General features: G+C 49.2%; 2 protein-coding genes across 5 annotated transcripts in view; one reads left to right on the plus strand and one right to left on the minus strand.

Annotated features, from left to right (window-relative positions):
* Nucleotides 1–2537, plus strand: part of patl1 (PAT1 homolog 1, processing body mRNA decay factor) — a 42957-nt gene extending 40420 nt beyond the window's left edge. Inside the window, exons 20-21 of one of the 2 annotated variants that reach the window (XR_011105903.1) lie at nt 96–1623; nt 2028–2537. Coding sequence is in view for 1 of the 2 variants with exons in the window: in XM_068750778.1 (XP_068606879.1) it covers nt 96–117 (22 nt within the window). In the remaining variant the exon portion in view is untranslated. Of the gene's footprint in view, nt 1–95 lie in introns of both variants that reach the window. The other variant, XM_068750778.1, reaches the window with a different exon arrangement.
* ppp1r12c (protein phosphatase 1, regulatory subunit 12C) lies at nt 1020–20581 on the minus strand. Of its 3 annotated transcripts, XM_068750779.1 has the most exons (20): nt 20386–20581; nt 17258–17432; nt 15802–15932; nt 15418–15536; nt 9341–9500; nt 9121–9265; nt 8930–9004; nt 8771–8850; nt 8305–8417; nt 8173–8228; nt 7368–7519; nt 7139–7226; nt 6537–6654; nt 6324–6439; nt 3957–3994; nt 3845–3884; nt 3596–3700; nt 3024–3074; nt 2589–2639; nt 1020–1723 (listed from the first exon to the last, which is right to left on the minus strand). In XM_068750779.1, the coding sequence occupies exons 1-20, from the start codon at nt 20559–20561 to the stop codon at nt 1637–1639; spliced, it is 2076 nt and encodes a 691-aa protein (XP_068606880.1). In that variant the 5' UTR covers nt 20562–20581; the 3' UTR covers nt 1020–1636. The 3 variants fall into 3 exon arrangements, with proteins under 3 accessions (XP_068606880.1, XP_068606881.1, XP_068606882.1); XM_068750780.1 differs by lacking the exons at nt 1020–1723; nt 2589–2639 and having other exon boundaries at nt 3029–3154; XM_068750781.1 differs by lacking the exons at nt 1020–1723; nt 2589–2639; nt 3024–3074 and having other exon boundaries at nt 3610–3700; nt 6524–6654.
* Nucleotides 20582–20716: the final 135 nt, after the last annotated feature.

The raw sequence follows: 20716 nt of genomic DNA on the forward strand, positions 1-20716 counted from the left end.
GACGGCGCTCCCCGTTTAGGTCGACAGTAAACTGCTAACTCGTACTGTTTGCTGCTGCATTAAGATAACGAGACGTTGTTGTGTGTCTTCTGCAGGATCTCTGCTTCGTCCACGTAGAACCCAACGAGCATCCCGTCGCCGCCCACTCGACCGACGCAGACCTTTCTTCTTCCGTGTGTGTGTGTGTGTGTGCACGCCCCCCCATGAAGTGAATCCATCACAATCTGTAGTTACGTTTGTTTTTCTTTAGTGCGTGTGCGTGTGTGTGCACGCCCCCCCATGAAGTGAATCCATCACAATCTGTAGTTACGTTTGTTTTTCTTTAGTGTGTGTGTGCGTGTGTGCGTGTGTGTGTGTGTGTGCGTGTGTGTGTGTGTGTGCGTGTGTGTGCGTGTGTGCGTGTGTGCGTGTGTGCGTGTGTGTGCGTGTGTGCGCGTGTGTGCGTGTGTGCGTGTGTGTGCGTGTGTGTGCGTGTGTGCGTGTGTGCGTGTGTGTGCGTGTGTGCGTGTGTGTTCTTTTCTGCTAGCTTGTTTGTTCCAAACTGACCACTAGAAACGTCCTCCAGCCCTTCAGTCTGCTACACGTCTCGAACTTCTTTCTTCTTTTCCCTGAGGGGTTGCCACAGCAACCCAACGTTCTCCACTTCACCCTGTCCTTTGCATCGTCCTCCCCAACACCAGCCACTCTCATGTCCTCCCTCACTACGTCCATGTCTCTTCTCCTACAGGAGACAGGAGGAAATTATAATATCACGGAAAAGTGTGGCCTCAGCTTCATAAAAAGCTGCTGCATCATAAGAAATGCAGAAAAACTCTTGAGTTATTGATGTTGTAGATGAAAAGAGTCACTTCAATGTCACTAAACCATCTTTTTAGACTCAACCGACAGGAAGTAACTTGGTTCGGCTGAAATGAATGTTCCCGCCTTGTTACGGTGTATCTGAGTGCCAGTGACCACGCCCCGTTTGGCTCAAAACATTTGCCTTTCTGTAATTCAATTAGTCACACTGACTGGCTAGGTAAGGGTCGGTTACGTACAACACAGCCTCCGTTTATTCTCAAACGTCTGCTGAAAGGCACCGCATCCAAACACGAGGTGACGCGCAGGACGAGTCACCCCGGATTGCTTTACAAAGCATCCAGTCAAGATTCCGTGAAACAAGTCGCCTAACATCCCTGAACCCCTTAACAGCTTGTTCTAAATACCTGCGAGCATTAGCGGCACCTGCGCGAGCCTTTTAGCGAGAGAAGACGACATCAGTCAGGACAGAAGATGCATATTAGACGTAGGACATTCAGCGGAGCAGCCGTCCACCGAAACGCAAAGCATTGACGCCAGACCCATCCTGAGAAGCCCGGGCTGGCGCGGGGCAAATTTAAGGTTCTTGTTTCATTTCAAATGGGTGTTTCTTAAGCTTTTTCCCCTTCAGAGGTCAAGAAGGTGATGGAACCGTCGCAGAGGGCTGGAAGCGTCCATGGCTTCAGGTCAAAGCAATGAAAAGGTAGAGCGGACAGGACGTCCCGTCAGTCCGCCAGAGGTGCAGTCCGGCCCGCTGCCGAAACAGAGGCTCAGACCACATGTTCCGGTTCCCGCCAGCGCTGCCGCCTTGCAGCGTCCATGAAGGTTTGTTCGAGGCTCATCTTGACAGTTTGCTGATGACTCTGATGAGGGCGGCGTTTTCATCCTTGAGCCTCTGGTTGTCTGCTCTGAGCTCACCCAGAACCTGCAGAAACAGCAGAGCGTTCAGCTGCATGAAGCTCAAACATTAAAGACATGAAAGACATGAAAGGATGTCGCCTCAGCCCAGAGTCGTGTTCTATTCGATGTTTACGCTGCATTCAGGAAATCTGGGAAAATAATGGGACGACGATCTGACCATGCTCAGAAATACACGCTAAGTCACCTAAACGATGAACGCGGGGTCACGCCTGTTCCCCTCATCACCTCTTTGTGGGAAGGGAGGAAAATAATTGCTGTAATTTTACAGTGGAATGTCTCCCATTCTTTCCTGATGCTCCCGAACTCAGGTCTCGGGGCAGAACGCACCGCAACTGCCCCGACAGTCCGTCAGCTGGGGTAAACGCACGAGAAGGCCGGACCGGCTCGGGCTGAGGGAGATCACCTCTCAGCCCGAAAGGAACGCTCAAACTGACGCCGTCGCCAGGCCATCGTCAGGCTGCTGGAGGCGGAGCCACACCAAGGCTGTCCTCCCCCGACCCGCAGTGGGACTGGAGGGTCCGGTTTCCCACCCCTTTGCCCTGACACCGCGGTGTGGCCGAGGCTTCGTGGGTCCATCAACCACACGGCGTTTGAGGGATGCTGGAGAAGGCAGCCTCCTGGCTCTGGATGAGGAGGACAGATCGGGACGGGGACGGACGTCCAGCCCAGCAGACGCTGCAGGAAGACGTCCGTCTCGCTGCCCCCCCCCGTGTGTGGCTGTTTCAAGGGGCCCGTTGTACCAGGGTGTAACTGTTACTGGTATTTCGTTGTGTGCTTGCAGTGTAACAATGACAATAAAAAGGTTTATACAGAACTAACTGAGTCCCTTAACTGGTATAATGAGTGCCCCCCCCCCCCCCCCCCCGTACCTTCAGCTCATCCTCCAGCTCCACTGCTTTCCTCTGGAGGGCCGACTTCTCCTGTGAACAACAGTTTAGACGTCACCAGCTGAGCCTTTCTGGTCTGGTTGATCATCATCAGCATACAAAGCTTGAAGTCACACAACAGGTGACTCAAATGTTCCCGTTGTCGAGTCCTTTTGTTGTGATACAGGAATAAATGCAGTGGAAATATTGTTTATGTTCACAAACGCTGATGTTGCAGAATCACAATCGGGTTATTGCTGTCGTCGATGAGGGTTAGGGTAGGGTTAACACAATAATAGATGCTAGCTGCAGCGCTACGCGTAGGGCATGCCCTAAAATACACCAAGATAAAAACACATACGAGTACAGAACCCACCACAAAACCCGCTGATGTGTATCAGCAGCAGTAAAAGCAACGAGCACGCAGTGCAGACTTACAAACGTGTCCAGCGCCAGCAGGGCCGGCCTGTCGGTGCCGCTCTCCTGACTCTGCAACAGGAACAATCATTCAGCACACCTGAACATCTGAGGCTGGTTGCCGTGCCGATCAATCGTCACCTAACGAGGAGCTGGTGGAAGTTTCAACGGACAAGCAGAAGCTGAGCCCGTCTCCCCTCGAACGTAGGAAGCTTTTGGTTTTACTCTACCTACATCTGATCAACCTGATAAATATCTTAATGAAATACCTCCTTAATACCCATTTAAATACTGCTCAAATACCATTTAAATTTGATTTAGCAGACAATAAGGCTTTGTCCTGCCCCAACTTAACCGTGACTTCCTGACATGTTTTTGTTCTGTGATCTTATGGATGGTTTATTCCTACAGTCGTGACTCTGATGCCGTCATTTTAATAGTGAATGTTCAAGCTAAGATGTTATCAACGTCATTGATCAACGAAGGCTGCTTGATCTTCTGGTTCTTTATGTACCGCGGACATCTCTTTATGGAGCACCAACTTCACAGTCCTGACCCTCTAAAGGTCCCACCTGGGCCCAGGCCTGCCGTACCTGTCGGAGGCGCTCCAGTTCCACTTTGTTCTGGCTGAGCATCAACTCCATCTCCTGCAGCTTGTCCTTCAGAGCCAGGTTCTCCTGCAGCACCGTGAAGTACAGCTGAACAGAAACAGCAGATTGAACCGGCAGCCGCGGCCCCCGCTCTTCATCATTCCTGCACTCGTCCACATTTCGGCCATGACTGGCTTTTTGGGTGCTTCTATGAAAACATGAGCACTTCTGTTGGACGAGGGTCAGACGTACCGTTTTGTAGTCGGCTGGCGAGTCTCCCGCCTGGACCTCACTGCAGCCAACGGCAACAATAATCAATACTTAAAGTCATGAGAGTTCAAACCACAAGAATCCAACCACTCACCTGGATGGGTCATCCAAATGTCCATCCTCGTCTTCCTCCTGAAGGACATAAAGGTTCAGCACCACAGTACGACAAGCATCTCTAAGCCAATGTGCCACTCAGACAGAAGTAAAGTGTCTAAGAAGAGCACCAACATGATTGAAAGAAACCGGCCAGAGTGGGCAGGGGGTGGAGCAACTCAGTGTAACGGCTCATAATGTAGTAACAGCTCATTATGTAGTAACAGCTCATAATGTAGTAACGGCTCATAATGTAGTAACAGCTCATTATGTAGTAACGGCTCATAATGTAACAACGGCCCATAATGTAGTAACGGCTCATAATGTAGTAACAGCTCATTATGTAGTAACGGCTCATAATGTAACAACGGCCCATAATGTAGTAACGGCTCATAATGTAGTAACAGCTCATTATGTAGTAACGGCTCATAATGTAGTAACGGCTCATAATGTAGTAACGGCTCATAATGTAACAACGGCTCATAACGTAACAACGGCTCATTATGTAGTAACGGCTCATTATGTAGTAACGGCTCATTATGTAGTAACGGCTCATAATGTAACAACGGCTCATTATGTAGTAACAGCTCATTATGTAGTAACAGAATGTAGTAACAGCTCATTATGTAGTAACAGCTCATAATGTAGTAACGGCTCATTATGTAGTAACGGCTCATTATGTAGTAACGGCTCATAATGTAGTAACGGCTCATAATGTAGTAACGGCTCATTATGTAGTAACGGCTCATAATGTAACAACGGCTCATTATGTAGTAACAGCTCATTATGTAGTAACAGAATGTAGTAACAGCTCATTATGTAGTAACAGCTCATAATGTAGTAACGGCTCATTATGTAGTAACGGCTCATAATGTAGTAACGGCTCATAATGTAGTAACGGCTCATTATGTAGTAACGGCTCATTATGTAGTAACGGCTCATAATGTAACAACGGCTCATAATGTAGTAACGGCTCATAATGTAGTAACAGCTCATTATGTAGTAACGGCTCATAATGCAGTAACGGCTCATAATGCAGTAACGGCTCATAATGTAACAACGGCTCATAACGTAACAACGGCTCATAATGTAGTAACGGCTCATTATGTAGTAACGGCTCATTATGTAGTAACGGCTCATTATGTAGTAACGGCTCATAATGTGACAACGGCTCATTATGTAGTAACAGCTCATTATGTAGTAACAGAATGTAGTAACAGCTCATTATGTAGTAACAGCTCATAATGTAGTAACAGAATGTAGTAACAGCTCATTATGTAGTAACAGCTCATAATGTAGTAACGGCTCATTATGTAGTAACGGCTCATAATGTAGTAACGGCTCATTATGTAGTAACGGCTCATAATGTAGTAACGGCTCATAATGCAGTAACGGCTCATAATGTAGTAACGGCTCATAATGTAGTAATGGCTCATTATGTAGTAACGGCTCATAATGTAGTAACGGCTCATAATGCAGTAACGGCTCATAATGTAGTAACGGCTCATAATGTAGTAACGGCTCATTATGTAGTAACGGCTCATAATGTAGTAACGGCTCATAATGCAGTAACGGCTCATAATGTAGTAACGGCTCATAATGTAGTAACGGCTCATAATGCAGTAACGGCTCATAATGTAGTAACGGCTCATAATGTAGTAACGGCTCATGTAACAATGGCTCATAATGTAACAACGGCTCATTATGTAGTAACGGCTCATTATGTAGTAACGGCTCATTATGTAGTAACAGCTCATTATGTAGTAACAGCTCATAATGTAGTAATGGCTCATTATGTAGTAACGGCTCATTATGTAGTAACGGCTCATTATGTAGTAACGGCTCATAATGTAGTAACGGCTCATAATGTAGTAACGGCTCATAATGTAGTAACGGCTCATGTAACAACGGCTCATAATGTAACAACGGCTCATTATGTAGTAACGGCTCATTATGTAGTAACAGCTCATTATGTAGTAACAGCTCATTATGTAGTAACAGCTCATTATGTAGTAACAGCTCATTATGTGGTAACAGCTCATAATGTAGTAACGGCTCATTATGTGGTAACAGCTCATAATGTAGTAATGGCTCATTATGTAGTAACGGCTCATAATGTAATAAAAGTTACTACATTATGAGCCAAGGCAGTGTTCCCTCGCTATAACGCGGTTCATCTTTCACGGCCTCGTCGTTTTGACTGACAGCTCACGTGTCCAATAGCATTCAAGAAAGGGACCAGAAACGTCCCAAGCGATTGTGTTGTTATATATACACACCGATTTATGAAGCCTTCGATGCCCCCCTTCTCTCTCACTGCAGAGTTATTTGCCATGTTTGTGAAGATGCAAGGTCCGGTCTTTCTCACCTGCCCACCCGGATGAACGATTCCAGTGGAGCGTCTCTCCCTCCGTCCTCTCCTCCTGTCTTTCAGCCCCGGCCGCCTTTCCCCCTCGAGCTCCTCCTGCTTCACTGGGTCTGGATCTGAAACGCATGAAGATCCACCCAAAACCCTCCTGAAGGACTTTCACTTGCGTTCGAGCATCCGCTCCAGCAGTGCAGGTGCACCTGTCCTCCTCACCCCTCTCAGCAGGTGTGACGGTCACAATGGGACTGACCAGCTGGATGTGGCGAGCTGGTGGATCTGAAGCTTTTGCGACCGTCTTCTCTGCTTCTTTCAAGTCCGTCAACGTCACACCCTGCAGCGGAAACACAGCCGCTCAGAGGCACCATGTTGTATTCAGCCGAGCAGTGGCATGAAGACGGGCTAGCCATGTTTGAGGAGCATGAACGACTAAGCTGGGAAGCTTTTTAAATATTTCTCATTGTTGCACTGCAACACCCTGAAACAACCTCACACATTCAGGGGCCCTAGTATGCGGAGAGGGAAGAGGGTCCATCCCGAAGGCCCGGTGCAGCGCCACGGCTTCAGACCTGAAGCAACTCTAGCAGTGACTGATGATTTATCTCAACAAAAACAAACTTGTTTTTCCTGCAGGAATATTGTTGCCGCTGTAGACGTCAGGCTAAGTGCTAGCTGCTGGCTGGATGCTGCCTGATTGTTTCGTTTAAATGTAATGTCTTAAACTGCCTCGAATTCAACCATTAAATGTCATTTGTGCACAGTAAGAAAACAAACTGGTTCGAGTGGAAACAGAAACGGCAGCCAAAGGTCAGCTGTACCTGCGTGGAGCGCCGTGACTGCCGCATCATCCTCGAGCGAGCTTTCCTCTGAGACTCAGACTCTTCGTCTCTGACTGGAGCCTGAAACCTGAGCAGCCGTTCACACGCCTCTTAAACACGCATCGTATTCATCGCAGCCTAAATGACGCAGCATGGAATCGTACAAAAACACTGCATGGTGTAGGTGCAGCCAAAGTGAACTTGTAGGAAAAACAAACACGTTTCTTACTTGCGCCTGTCAGCACTGGGAGTACTGGGAGTACTGGGAGTACTGGGGCTCTCAGCCGCAGCACCCCTCCTCTGAGGAAAGGGATGGACTCTGGCACCATGATTTGCCTCGCCCTGCTGCTTCTCACCAGACTCCTGCTCCTCCTCTGCCGTCTGAACCTCAGAAGAAAATGCAAGTCATTCATCCGGCTGGTTGAGGTCCGGTCAGCAGTCTGGAGGAAGCAGGAAGGGCCCGGACCGCTGACCAACAAAAACCTGCAGCACGTCTACTGCTGTCTAAAGGAGGCGCCATTCCTGACATCTAATAAGGCAAGTGTGTAAGGAGCCGCACCGGCAGCTTCAAATGCAACAAGTGCAACAAATGCAGTAAATGCAACAAATGCAATGAATGCAACAAATGCAACAAATGCAATAAATGCAACAAATGCAACAAATGCAATAAATGCAACAAATGCAACAAATGCAATAAATGCAACAAATGCAATAAATGCAATAAATGCAACAAATGCAGTAAATGCAACAAATGCAACAAATGCATCAAATGCAACAAATGCATCAAATGCAATAAATGCATCAAATGCAATAAATGCATCAAATGCAATAAATGCATCAAATGCAATAAATGCAATAAATGCAACAAATGCTTTCAGGGTTGATTGTGATGGATTTATCAGAACCTTAAACCATGACTTGGTTGTGGGCCGTCTTCCACGCTAAGGATGTTTAATGACTCTCCCTTTCTTGCCATCAAGTGTTTTAGGTGTTGACGTCTGAAACGGCACCTGGCTGAGGGTTAGGGTGTGTACCGTGTAGGTAGGCGTGGCCTCTCTCTTGCCATCTGGGCTGGACACAAGGCAGCTTTCTGAGGACAGGGAGACAGGATTTGACATCGGAACCCAGTGGTTGTGGTGAAACAGCGAGCCCCACGGCTGCCTTACCGGCGCTGCCCTCCTGCTCCTCGCTGAGCCCCAGGCCTCCTGACACGCTCCTTTCTTTTGACTGGTCCTGCACGCTCATCTTGTCTTTACTGCTCATCCGACACACTGAACTCCTGGAAGACAGATGTTGGCACTCCTGGACATCAAAGACTTGTTTCCCGTTTCGAGTTTTCTGCACCGACGACGTAGCTTAAAGTTCATTGTTGTCTGTTTAATGTGGCTGTGTGTTAAAACGGTTTGTTATTTTGTGTACTGCCATCCTTGGCCAGACAAACCGGGTTAAATTAAATTAACGTTAATCTTGCCATGTGTCAAGGCATTAGTTTATATACGGCGGCGTTGCAAGGAGTTGGCATCAAAATCTGAAAAGACTGAAAAGCCATTTGAGATGATTGTTTCTTTTTTCAGTGGCCGAGGAAGAAATAACTGATAACACATTCCTGAGGAGTTCCAGGTGGATACGAACCTGCGCCGCTTGTGTTGTGCACCGATGGCGGTGGGACCTTGTTGGCTTTGTCTGCTCATCATTGACTGTTCATTACGCCACTGACCGAGAGAGGCAGACAGACATGGTGAGGTCAAGGCCGGGAACATCAGATCAGATGCACAGGAAATATGTCCTCACGCTGGCTTGTTTCTGTGACAACCGCTCCAGGAGCTCCTCAACACTTTCATCAGCAACATCAAACGGTGTCTGGCCCTGATCATTTGAAACAGGACAAAAACACAAAGGACACAGAATATAGCTGTGCTAAGAGATTAACAGGCAACCATCAGGGTCGTACGGTGCACCCTCATGGGCTTCTCCGGAGTTACCACATTGCTGTGGGCCTCCATATTGCACAGTTGCTCAGCCAGAACGCAGCAGGCCTCCCCCTGACCCCAGTGTGCAGCAGCATGAAGAGGTGTCCAGCCATCAAAGTCCACAGCTGAGACATCCATGCCACACTGACACAGTATCCTGGACAGAAGGACAGGGGGAGACACTGTCCTACAGAAGGAAGACACGTGGTTGTGCTCTATTCTGAAAACTTACTTGAGAGCCTCGAGGTAGCCTTTGGCAGCAGCCACATGCAGCGGCGTGGCCCCAGTCCTGGGGTGTCGCACATCCGTGGGTGGGCCCGCATTCAGCCAGGTCCGGGCATCGGTCATGATTTGTTCCTCCTCTCGTCTCTTGGCTGCCTCCAAGTCCACACCTGGACACAATAATGTCGAATACAAACATCGGTGGCTCCAGTAGTAGCTACGAGTCTGCAGAAGGGGGCGTATCATTTACACCAGGGCTCCCCAAACGTCTTCCTGTGAGGGCCACATAACTTGTCCCTTCTCCGATGGGGGGCCGGGGTCAGTTTGCAACAGATAAAGTGTGGCGCTCGCATGGGCACCTAAACGTAACCATTTATTGTTTTCCAGAAAGCCACACAGAACCAAAGAACCTTTCCGGGTTCTTCACGAAAAAAAGAGTCCATGGAACTTTAACGTTCTGGTCGTATGTGATCATTAAAATCTTCGGATTTTAAAAATGTTACCCCCCAAAGTCAATTCAATGACTTTTGTGTTTTTCTATTATTATTGGGTTTCAACAAAGCTGATTAAATCAGAATGATTTAGAAACCGGATTATTGTTTGAGGGTATATTTCCAGACCCAAATCATTCACCTTTGCTTTTGGATTTGATAATTTATTTTTGATTTCCCCCCAAATGTTGCGTTTAACGGGATCACGATTCTCCTTTGGTCGACCAGAAGACTTCTCAGCATCGTAATGTTCTTTGTTTGCCAGGTATTCGCCAGCTACCTGGTGTGAACGGCCTGTCCTACCTTCCCTTTCTCACAACGCAATCTTGTGTACCATGAAGTGTTGTATACAAAAATGTGAGAAAATATTCCCAATGAAGCTTGAAATTCAAGCGTGGTCCTGGACTCTCGGTGTTTTTGGGACCAGACCTTCTTGGAGGGTGTGGAATGTGGCAACGGGGAACATGCGGTCATGATTTTTGTTTGGCTGCTCTAAAAGGTGATTTGCCCCCTGAAAATGGGTCCTATGTTTGTGTCATAGGGTATATGTATATGTATATATATATATATATATAAAGGAAGAATAATGGTCTCTGGTATTGGTAAATGGACTGCACTTATATGCCGCTTTACATGAGGCCTCGCATTCACCCATTCACACACACTCACCCTCCAGTGGGCGACTGCTGCCAAACCCACCGGGAGACATTTGGGGTTCAGTGTCTTGCCCAAGGACACTTCAACTTGCAGACAGTCAGAACTGGGATTCGAACCACCATCAGACTTTCTGATCACTGGACGACCCGCTCTACCAACTAAGCCACAGCCGCCCCCTTCTTCAGGGGGCCGGGACAAATGTGGAGGCGGGCCATAGTTTGGGGACCCCTGAATTACACCTAAAAAATATCAGTGGCCAATATATCGTTGGTCCACAATCAATCGTTTTGAACATGGCTTGAAGGCCCCAAATTCTACTCTCTCTTCACAAGTTGATGCAGCGTCCCTCATTTCTGTCTCACATAGATGCTGCAGGACAGCGTCCCTCATTTCTGTCTCACACAGATGCTGCAGGACAGCGTCCCTCATTTCTGTCTCACACAGATGCTGCAGGACAGCGTCCCTCATTTCTGTCTCAAACAGATGCTGCAGGACAGCGTCCCTCATTTCTGTCTCACATAGATGCTGCAGAACAGCGTCCCTCATTTCTGTCTCACACAGATGCTGCAGGACAGCGTCCCTCATTTCTGTCTCAAACAGATGCTGCAGGACAGCGTCCCTCATTTCTGTCTCACACAGATGCTGCTGGACAGCGTCCCTCATTTCTGTCTCAAACAGATGCTGCAGGACAGCGTCCCTCATTTCTGTCTCAAACAGATGCTGCAAGACAGCGTCCCTCATTCCTGTCTCACACAGATGCTGCAGGACAGCGTCCCTCATTTCTGTCTCAAACAGATGCTGCAGGACAGCGTCCCTCATTTCTGTCTCAAACAGATGCTGCAGGACAGCGTCCCTCATTTCTGTCTCAAACAGATGCTGCAGGACAGCGTCCCTCATTCCTGTCTCAAACAGATGCTGCAGGACAGCATCCCTCATGTCTGTCTCAAACAGATGCTGCAGGACAGCGTCCCTCTTTTCTGTCTCAAACAGATGCTGCAGGACAGCGTCCCTCATTTCTGTCTCAAACAGATGCTGCAGGACAGCGTCCCTCTTTTCTGTCTCACACAGATGCTGCAGGACAGCGTCCCTCATTTCTGTCTCAAACAGATGCTGCAGGACAGCGTCCCTCATTTCTGTCTCAAACAGATGCTGCAGGACAGCGTCCCTCATTTCTGTCTCAAACAGATGCTGCAAGACAGCGTCCCTCATTCCTGTCTCACACAGATGCTGCAGGACAGCGTCCCTCATTTCTGTCTCAAACAGATGCTGCAGGACAGCGTCCCTCATTTCTGTCTCAAACAGATGCTGCAGGACAGCGTCCCTCATTTCTGTCTCAAACAGATGCTGCAGGACAGCGTCCCTCATTCCTGTCTCAAACAGATGCTGCAGGACAGCGTCCCTCATTTCTGTCTCAAACAGATGCTGCAGGACAGCGTCCCTCATTCCTGCCTCAAACAGATGCTGCAGGACAGCATCCCTCATGTCTGTCTCAAACAGATGCTGCAGGACAGCGTCCCTCTTTTCTGTCTCAAACAGATGCTGCAGGACAGCGTCCCTCTTTTCTGTCTCAAACAGATGCTGCAGGACAGCGTCCCTCATTTCTGTCTCTAACAGATGCTGCAGGACAGCGTCCCTCATTCCTGTCTCACACAGATGCTGCAGGACAGCGTCCCTCATTTCTGTCTCAAACAGATGCTGCAGGACAGCGTCCCTCATTTCTGTCTCAAACAGATGCTGCAGGACAGCGTCCCTCATTTCTGTCTCAAACAGATGCTGCAGGACAGCGTCCCTCATTCCTGTCTCAAACAGATGCTGCAGGACAGCGTCCCTCATTTCTGTCTCAAACAGATGCTGCAGGACAGCGTCCCTCATTCCTGTCTCAAACAGATGCTGCAGGACAGCATCCCTCATGTCTGTCTCAAACAGATGCTGCAGGACAGCGTCCCTCTTTTCTGTCTCAAACAGATGCTGCAGGACAGCGTCCCTCTTTTCTGTCTCAAACAGATGCTGCAGGACAGCGTCCCTCTTTTCTGTCTCAAACAGATGCTGCAGGACAGCGTCCCTCTTTTCTGTCTCAAACAGATGCTGCAGGACAGCGTCCCTCTTTTCTGTCTCAAACAGATGCTGCAGGACAGCGTCCCTCATTTCTGTCTCACACAGATGCTGCAGGACAGCGTCCCTCATTTCTGTCTCAAACAGATGCTGCAGGACAGCGTCCCTCATTTCTGTCTCAAACAGATGCTGCAGGACAGCGTCCCTCATTTCTGTCTCAAACAGATGCTGCAGGACAGCGTCCCTCATTTCTGTCTCAAACAGATGCTGCAAGACAGCGTCCCTCATTCCTGTCTCACACAGATGCTGCAGGACAGCGTCCCTCATTTCTGTCTCAAACAGATGCTGCAGGACAGCGTCCCTCATTTCTGTCTCAAACAGATGCTGCAGGACAGCGTCCCTCATTTCTGTCTCAAACAGATGCTGCAGGACAGCGTCCCTCATTCCTGTCTCAAACAGATGCTGCAGGACAGCGTCCCTCATTTCTGTCTCAAACAGATGCTGCAGGACAGCGTCCCTCATTCCTGCCTCAAACAGATGCTGCAGGACAGCGTCCCTCATTTCTGTCTCAAACAGATGCTGCAGGACAGCGTCCCTCTTTTCTGTCTCAAACAGATGCTGCAGGACAGCGTCCCTCTTTTCTGTCTCAGACAGATGCTGCAGGACAGCGTCCCTCTTTTCTGTCTCAAACAGATGCTGCAGGACAGCGTCCCTCATTTCTGTCTCAAACAGATGCTGCAAGACAGCGTCCCTCATTCCTGTCTCACACAGATGCTGCAGGACAGCGTCCCTCATTTCTGTCTCAAACAGATGCTGCAGGACAGCGTCCCTCATTTCTGTCTCAAACAGATGCTGCAGGACAGCGTCCCTCATTTCTGTCTCAAACAGATGCTGCAGGACAGCGTCCCTCATTCCTGTCTCAAACAGATGCTGCAGGACAGCGTCCCTCTTTTCTGTCTCAAACAGATGCTGCAGGACAGCGTGCCTCTTTTCTGTCTCAAACAGATGCTGCAGGACAGCGCCCCTCATTTCTGTCTCAAACAGATGCTGCAGGACAGCGTCCCTCGTCTGTCTCGAGCAGATCCAGACGGACTACAGTCATTTTTATGTTGTACATTTGGAAGAATTGAATTTATTTTTCAATGACTTCACCATATTGGCCGTCTACAAGTTTCCAATGATCATACGGACATTTGCACAGCATTCCATTCACAAATGTGAATCCTGAATTGTCTGGGCGCAGGTAAAATACTGATAAATGTGATTATGGCAGTAATATGTTTATTGGTGGTCATTCTGAGAAATTCTGCGTTGAGTTCAAAAGGAATATATATTCCTAATGTCATGAAAAGCTCCTGACAAGCTGTTGTTTCTGGCCAGGAGATGCATTCTGACACAGTGGAAGTGACAGACCTGCCACTGCTACACAACGGTACCAGGAAGCGTACAAAGGTCTGCCCTTACTGCTACACAACGGCACCAGGAAGCGTACAAAGGTCTGCCCTTACTGCTACACAACGGTACCAGGAAGCGTACAAAGATCTGCCCTTACTGCTACACAACGGTACCAGGAAGCGTACAAAGATCTGCCCTTACTGCTACACAACGGCACCAGGAAGCGTACAAAGATCTGCCCTTACTGCTACACAACGGTACTAGGAAGCGTACAAAGGTCTGCCCTTACTGCTACACAACGGTACCAGGAAGCGTACAAAGCTCTGCCCTTACTGCTACACAACGGTACTAGGAAGCGTACAAAGCTCTGCCCTTACTGCTACACAACGGTACCAGGAAGCGTACAAAGGTCTGCCCTTACTGCTACACAACGGTACCAGGAAGCGTACAAAGGTCTGCCCTTACTGCTACACAACGGCACCAGGAAGCGTACAAAGGTCTGCCCTCACTGCTACACAACGGTACCAGGAAGCGTACAAAGGTCAAAGGTCTGCCCTCAGAAAGGCTTACTGCACGCATGAAAGGGGGCGGAGGCCTGTTCCAGAGAACGTGGTCGGCCTTTCTGAGGTACTCAGTACTCAGTAAATGAGGGGAGATGCGCTAAACTGGAGTGTTCCCGTGATCTAATGTTATTGTTTTTGTTTTCTGCTGACTTGATTTAATTTACTGTGCATGTTGTTATTTTTGTTGTATTTATTTCAGTTATTTCTATATTTTAATTCTTGACTTTGTTAGATTTTCTCCTTTTTTTTTCTCTTAGAGCGGTGCGGGGTTACAGGGTTGGGTTTTTGAGCGAGGATGGTATGGAGTTATATGAAGCAACTTTATTTTGGATGGTGGTGTATACTTCTTTGTATTTTGATATATTTGATTACAGAGTGCTTGTTATTGTTTATGTTCTGTAACAAAAACTCAATAAAATCTATGTACAAAAAAAAAAAAAAAGATTCTCCTTCCTACCAGCCGACCAGCAGCCTCCCTCTCCGTCATGCTTGGTTTGAGTCCCATACGGTGAATAAATGGTCATTGTTTAAAAAAGAAAAAGAAAAAAAGAAAAGCTCCTGACAGGTGATAATCACAGCGTCCCTGGAGCCCTGGAGCCCTGGTGCCCTGGAGCCCTGGAGCCCTGGTGCCCTGGTGCCCTGGAGCCCTGGAGCCCTGGTGCCCTGGAGCCCTGGAGCCCTGGTGCCCTGGTGCCCTGGAGCCCTGGAGCCCTGGTGCCCTGGTGCCCTGGTGCCCTGGTGCCCTGGAGCCCTGGTGCCCTGGTGCCCTGGAGCCCTGGTGCCCTGGAGCCCTGGTGCCCTGGTGCCCTGGTGCCCTGGAGCCCTGGAGCCCTGGTGCCCTGGTGCCCTGGAGCCCTGGAGCAGCACCAGCAGCCGGTCCCGCGCTCACCTCGATGCTACCTGCGCAGCAGAGAGAAAGCAGCGCTCACCCTGTCTCGCTGAGGCGTCCTGAAGGAGGGACTCTGTGGGCTCATCCAGAACAATGTCCAGAGGGACGTCGCCGTCACAGTTCACCGCAGACAGAGACGCACCACGCTGCAAAAGGAAACTGGAGACACGAGCGTCCACTTAACAGCAGAAATAGAGACCATGATGCTTCAGCTCAAACAGGCAACGTGTGTTTAGCTTCATGCGAGACATGAGACATGAGACATGCCCACTCATGTCCTAAAACACTTGCTGTCCTGCCAAAAGCAACAACGACGTTAGTATTGTTGAGCAGAAATACTCTGGCGTCCCCAAAGTGAGACGTGGCTCTGTATTTGTGCAGCGTGAGGTTAAAGGTTAAATGTAGAGATACGTCGACTACACACTCTGCAATATCAGGGTAACCACAGGAGGCAGCGACATGCAGAGGCGTCCAGCCCTCACTGTCAACCTGGTTCACGTTGGCATTACGGTCCAGGAGGAAGGACACCATGTCCATGCTGCCATCTATGCAGGCCTGTTGGGGAAGACAATCATGAGTAGGTCCATCACTGAGGAAGGCACACAGATCAATAAATAAAGCTGTCCCCGAAACACGCCGTCCCCGAAACACGCCGTCCCCGAAACACGCCGTCCCCGAAACACGCTGTCCCCGAAACACGGTGTCCCCGAAACACGCCGTCCAGGAAACACGCCGTCCAAGAAACACGCCGTCCCCGAAACACGCCGTCCCCAAAACACGCCGTCCCCGAAACACGCCGTCCCCGAAACACGCCGTCCCCGAAACACGCCGTCCCCGAAACACGCCGTCCCAGAAACACGCTGTCCCCGAAACACGCTGTCCCCGAAACACGCTGTCCCCGAAACACGCTGTCCCCGAAACACGCCGTCCCCGAAACACGCCGTCCAAGAAACACGCCGTCCAGGAAACACGCCGTCCAAGAAACACGCCGTCCCCGAAACACGCCGTCCCCGAAACACGCCGTCCCCGAAACACGCCGTCCCAGAAACACGCCGTCCCCGAAACACGCCGTCCCAGAAACACGCCGTCCCCGAAATACGCCGTCCCCGAAACACAGCGTCCCCGAAACACGTCGTCCCCGAAACACGCCGTCCCCGAAACACGCCGTCCCCGAAACACGGTGTCCCCGAAACACGCTGTTCCAGAAACACGCTGTTCCAGAAACACGCTGTTCCAGAAACACGCTGTCCCCGAAACACGCTGTCCCCGAAACACGCTGTCCCAGAAACACGCTGTCCCCGAAACACGCTGTCCCCGAAACACGCTGTCCCCGAAACACGCTGTCCCCGAAACACGCTGTCCCCGAAACACGCTGTCCCCGAAACACGCCGTCCAAGAAACACGCCGTCCAGGAAACACGCCGTCCAAGAAACACGCCGTCCCCGAAACACGCCGTCCCCGAAACACGCCGTCCCCGAAACACGCCGTCCCCGAAACACGCCGTCCCCGAAACACGCCGTCCCAGAAACACGCCGTCCCCGAAACACGCCGTCCCAGAAACACGCCGTCCCCGAAACACGCCGTCCCCGAAACACGCCGTCCCCGAAACACGCCGTCCCAGAAACACGCCGTCCCCGAAACACGCCGTCCCCAAAACACGGTGTCCCCGAAACACGGTGTCCCAGAAACACGGTGTCCCAGAAACACGGTGTCCCCGAAACACGCTGTCCCCGAAACACGCTGTCCCCAAAACACGCTGTCCCAGAAACACGCCGTCCCCGAAACACGGTGTCCCCGAAACACGCTGTCCCCGAAACACGCTGTCCCAGAAACACGCTTCCTAATCACATCAGCATGGCCCGAGAATCGACCGGCCTCACCTGGTGGAGGGCGGTGATTCCATCTGCGTTTGAACAGTCGATAACGTCCGACACGTCGTCCCCGTTCAGGACTCTGGTCTCCTCGTCCTCCTTCAGCATCAGAAGGGCCTCTTCCGTTTCCCCGCTGGCGCAGGCAGCCAGGAACTCGGCCGCCTTGTCAAACCTCACCCGTTTCCTACGGAGGACACACATCAGGTCATTAAATATATATATATTATATATATTATACATACTATCATTATATATATATATAATATATATTATACATATGGCATGCCGTTCAGGAACTTATTATATATATATATATATATCAAAAGTGAGAATATGGACCGAACTCTGGAATATATATATGAAAAGTCTGAGAATACGGACCGAACTCTGGAATATATACCGTATTTTTTGGATTATACGTCGCTCCGGATTGTAGGTCGCACCAGCCAAAAAATGCATAATTAAGAAGAAAAAACCATATATAGGTCGCACTGGAGGATAAGTCGCATTTTTGGGGAATATTTATTTGATAAAATCCAACACCAAACAACATATAGCACAAAGAACATGCTAACACGTTTACCAAAATATCAGGTTTTATTCCGAATCACGAAATCCAAGGAAATCTTCATCCTCAGTGTCACTTTTGAACAACTCCCCCAACTCGGCAGGTAGACAAGACGCCGCTTCCTCTTCTACGTCGCTTACATCAGACTCGTCGTCAGTTGCAGTTCCAATTATTCCAGCCTTTCTGAATCCCGACAGGATGGTTGCGGTTGTCACTGAAGCCCATGCTTTGTTGATCCATTCAATGACTTCCAGGAAAGTTGCATGGCGCATTCTCCCGGTTGCCGTGAAGCTGTGCTCTCCATCCGTCATCCACTGCTCCCACAGGTTACGCAAAACTGACTTAAAGCTCCTATTCACGGAGATATCAAGTGGCTGGAGTATTTTGGTTAAGCCTCCAGGGATGATGGCAGGTATGGAGTTGAAAAATTTTAATTTATTTTTTAACTGTGGTGTGATGTGCGCTCTCATGCTATCCATCACAAGCAGAGCTTTGCGTGCTCTAAAGAAGCCATCCGGTCGCTTATTGTAGCACTTTGTAAGCCACAAGTTCATCATTTCTTGATCAATCCACCCTTTCTCGTTCACGGCGATTTCAACTGAGGAGGATTGGATTTTTGGCATGGTTTTTCGTTTGAAAATGACCATCGGTGGCAGTTTTGATCCGTCTCCACAACATGCCAGCACCACTGTGAAGTGTGATCTCTCATGACCAGTTGTAACGATATTCACACTTTTTTGCCCTTTCTCTGCAACACTTCGGCCCATGGGGATGTCAAAAGTGAGGGGGACCTCGTCCATGTTAATAATATGATCCGGTGTCACGTTGTGATCACTTACATGCTTTTCAATGAACGCGCGGAAACTGTCAACCTTGGCTTGGAAGTCCGCTGGCAGTTTTTGGGACAGTGTCGTCCTTGCTCTGATAGAAAGGCGTTTGCGTTGCATGAAGCGGTAACACCAAGAAGGTCCTCCCGCAAAGCCGTTTATATTCACCTCCCTGGCAACCACTTGGGCGCGGAGACGCAACTGCACCGTTGACAAACCTCTCCCAGAAGCACGTTGTTCAAGCACCCATGCGTGAACTCGTTCCTCCAACTGTGGCCACCTAGCTTGTCGCCCGCGATTAGCTTTCTTTGTTTTCTTCATTTCAGTAAGCGTAACCTCCGCTTTTCGCCAGTCCCTTACAAGTTTTTCGCTCACTCCAAACTTTCTTTCTGCTGCTCGATTGCCGTTTTCGGCTCCATATTTCACTATCTGAAGCTTGTAAGCCGCGGAATATGACTTTCTTTTCGGCGACATTTTCAATCAGCCCTTCTAATTGGTGTTTTTAGATAACAGGTGTGACAGATAACTATGAACCTCCAGAAACCGCGACAGATTCTGACGGGTCACAGAGTTCCCTGTAACACCTGCTATAGAAATGTGTAGGCTACTGTCTCTGCGCTCACAGATTTTGTAAAAAAAGCATATATAAGTCGCTCCGATTTATAAGTCGCACCCCCGACCAAACTATGAAAAAAACCGCGACTTATAATCCGGAAAATACGGTATATTCAGAAATTTCCATATATATATTTAGACATTTTCATATATATATTCAGAAATTTCCATATATATATTCAGACATTTCAATATATATATTCAGAAATCTCCATATATATTTTCAGAAATCTCCGTATATATATTCAGACATTTCAATATATTTATTCAGAAATTTCGGTGCACGGGAATATATATATGGAAACCGCGGTGTAGTGGTTAGGGTTCCGCGCTCTCACCCCCGCCGCGGTCCGGGTTCGATTCCCGGTCGGGGAGCCAGATCGATCTTGTGTCATTAACAGAGTCAGCTCGAAATCTAGTGCCTTCGACCCCATCACGCGACTTGTCGCGCGTCAGACGGACACTTACAGCATGTATGTATATATATTCCAGAGTTCGGTCCATATTCTCAGACTTTTCATATATATATTCCAGAGTTCGGTCCATATTCTCAGACCTTTCATATATATATTCCAGAGTTCGGTCCATATTCTCAGACTTTTCATATATATATTCCAGAGTTCGGTCCATATTCTCAGACCTTTCATATATATATTCCAGAGTTCGGTCCATATTCTCAGACCTCGCTTTTGATATATATATATATAATAAGTTCCTGAACGGCACGCCACATTATACATACTATCACTATATATATTATAGATACTATCATTATATTTCATTATATTAAATGTTGCATTCCAGGAGCAGACAGAAACCAATGGTTACCCCAGACCTCAGAGACCAAGGTGACCTGGTGACCTGGTGACCTGATCAGTGGACTCTATGAAACGCAGATCAATAAGAGGGTCTCCACAGGTGTTTGTTCTTCTAGCGGTCTGTCCATTAGCCTGCTAGCTGGCGCAAACAATGCAAGATCCAAACATCCTGTTAGCTCTGGGAACTACAAATAAAACAGTGCACCTGGTTTTACAGGTGTTCCGTGCAGGCCACCCGGAGCCGAACTTAAACCAGAACCGGCTAGCTGGCTGCTAGCTGGCTGCTACCGACGGGAGCCGGGTCCTTACGGTCGCTTGGACGGGGGGCTGGGTTCTGCTCTGCGGGACTCGGCGCTCGGCTCCCCGGAACTGTCATCGGCGTCGTCCCGCCACCTCCGCCGAGCCACGCCGGAAGCTCGGTCGGTGCAGGAGCCGTCCCAGCGGTCCAGCTGCTCCCGCCGCCTGGTCCTCGCAGAGTCCCCCATTATTGATCCGCGTTCCGAGAGGTGGGACGTTCACCGGGGGACAGGGACACTCCCTCCATGCGGACACCTTCACTTCCTGCTTCGTGCCTCAGCTCGGAGTCTTCAGTTACATCCTACTATGGCGAAGGAGGGCCCCGGTCTACCCCGTCTCTGAT

Source organism: Brachionichthys hirsutus, chromosome 17 (genome assembly GCF_040956055.1).
Source record: "Brachionichthys hirsutus isolate HB-005 chromosome 17, CSIRO-AGI_Bhir_v1, whole genome shotgun sequence".
Lineage (NCBI taxonomy): Eukaryota > Metazoa > Chordata > Actinopteri > Lophiiformes > Brachionichthyidae > Brachionichthys > Brachionichthys hirsutus.

What these genes read in the sequence shown, in the direction of transcription:
- ppp1r12c (XM_068750779.1), bottom strand. Translation starts at nt 20,561, where the DNA reads ATGGGGGACTCTGCGAGGACCAGGCGGCGGGAGCAGCTGGACCGCTGG. An exon ending in GGAGCAGGAGGGCAGCGCCG is followed by an intron (nt 8,229 to 8,304) that starts GTAAGGCAGCCG and finishes CCCTGTCCTCAG; the next exon opens with AAAGCTGCCTTGTGTCCAGC. An exon ending in TCGTTCATCCGGGTGGGCAG is followed by an intron (nt 3,995 to 6,323) that starts GTGAGAAAGACC and finishes TATGTCCTTCAG; the next exon opens with GAGGAAGACGAGGATGGACA.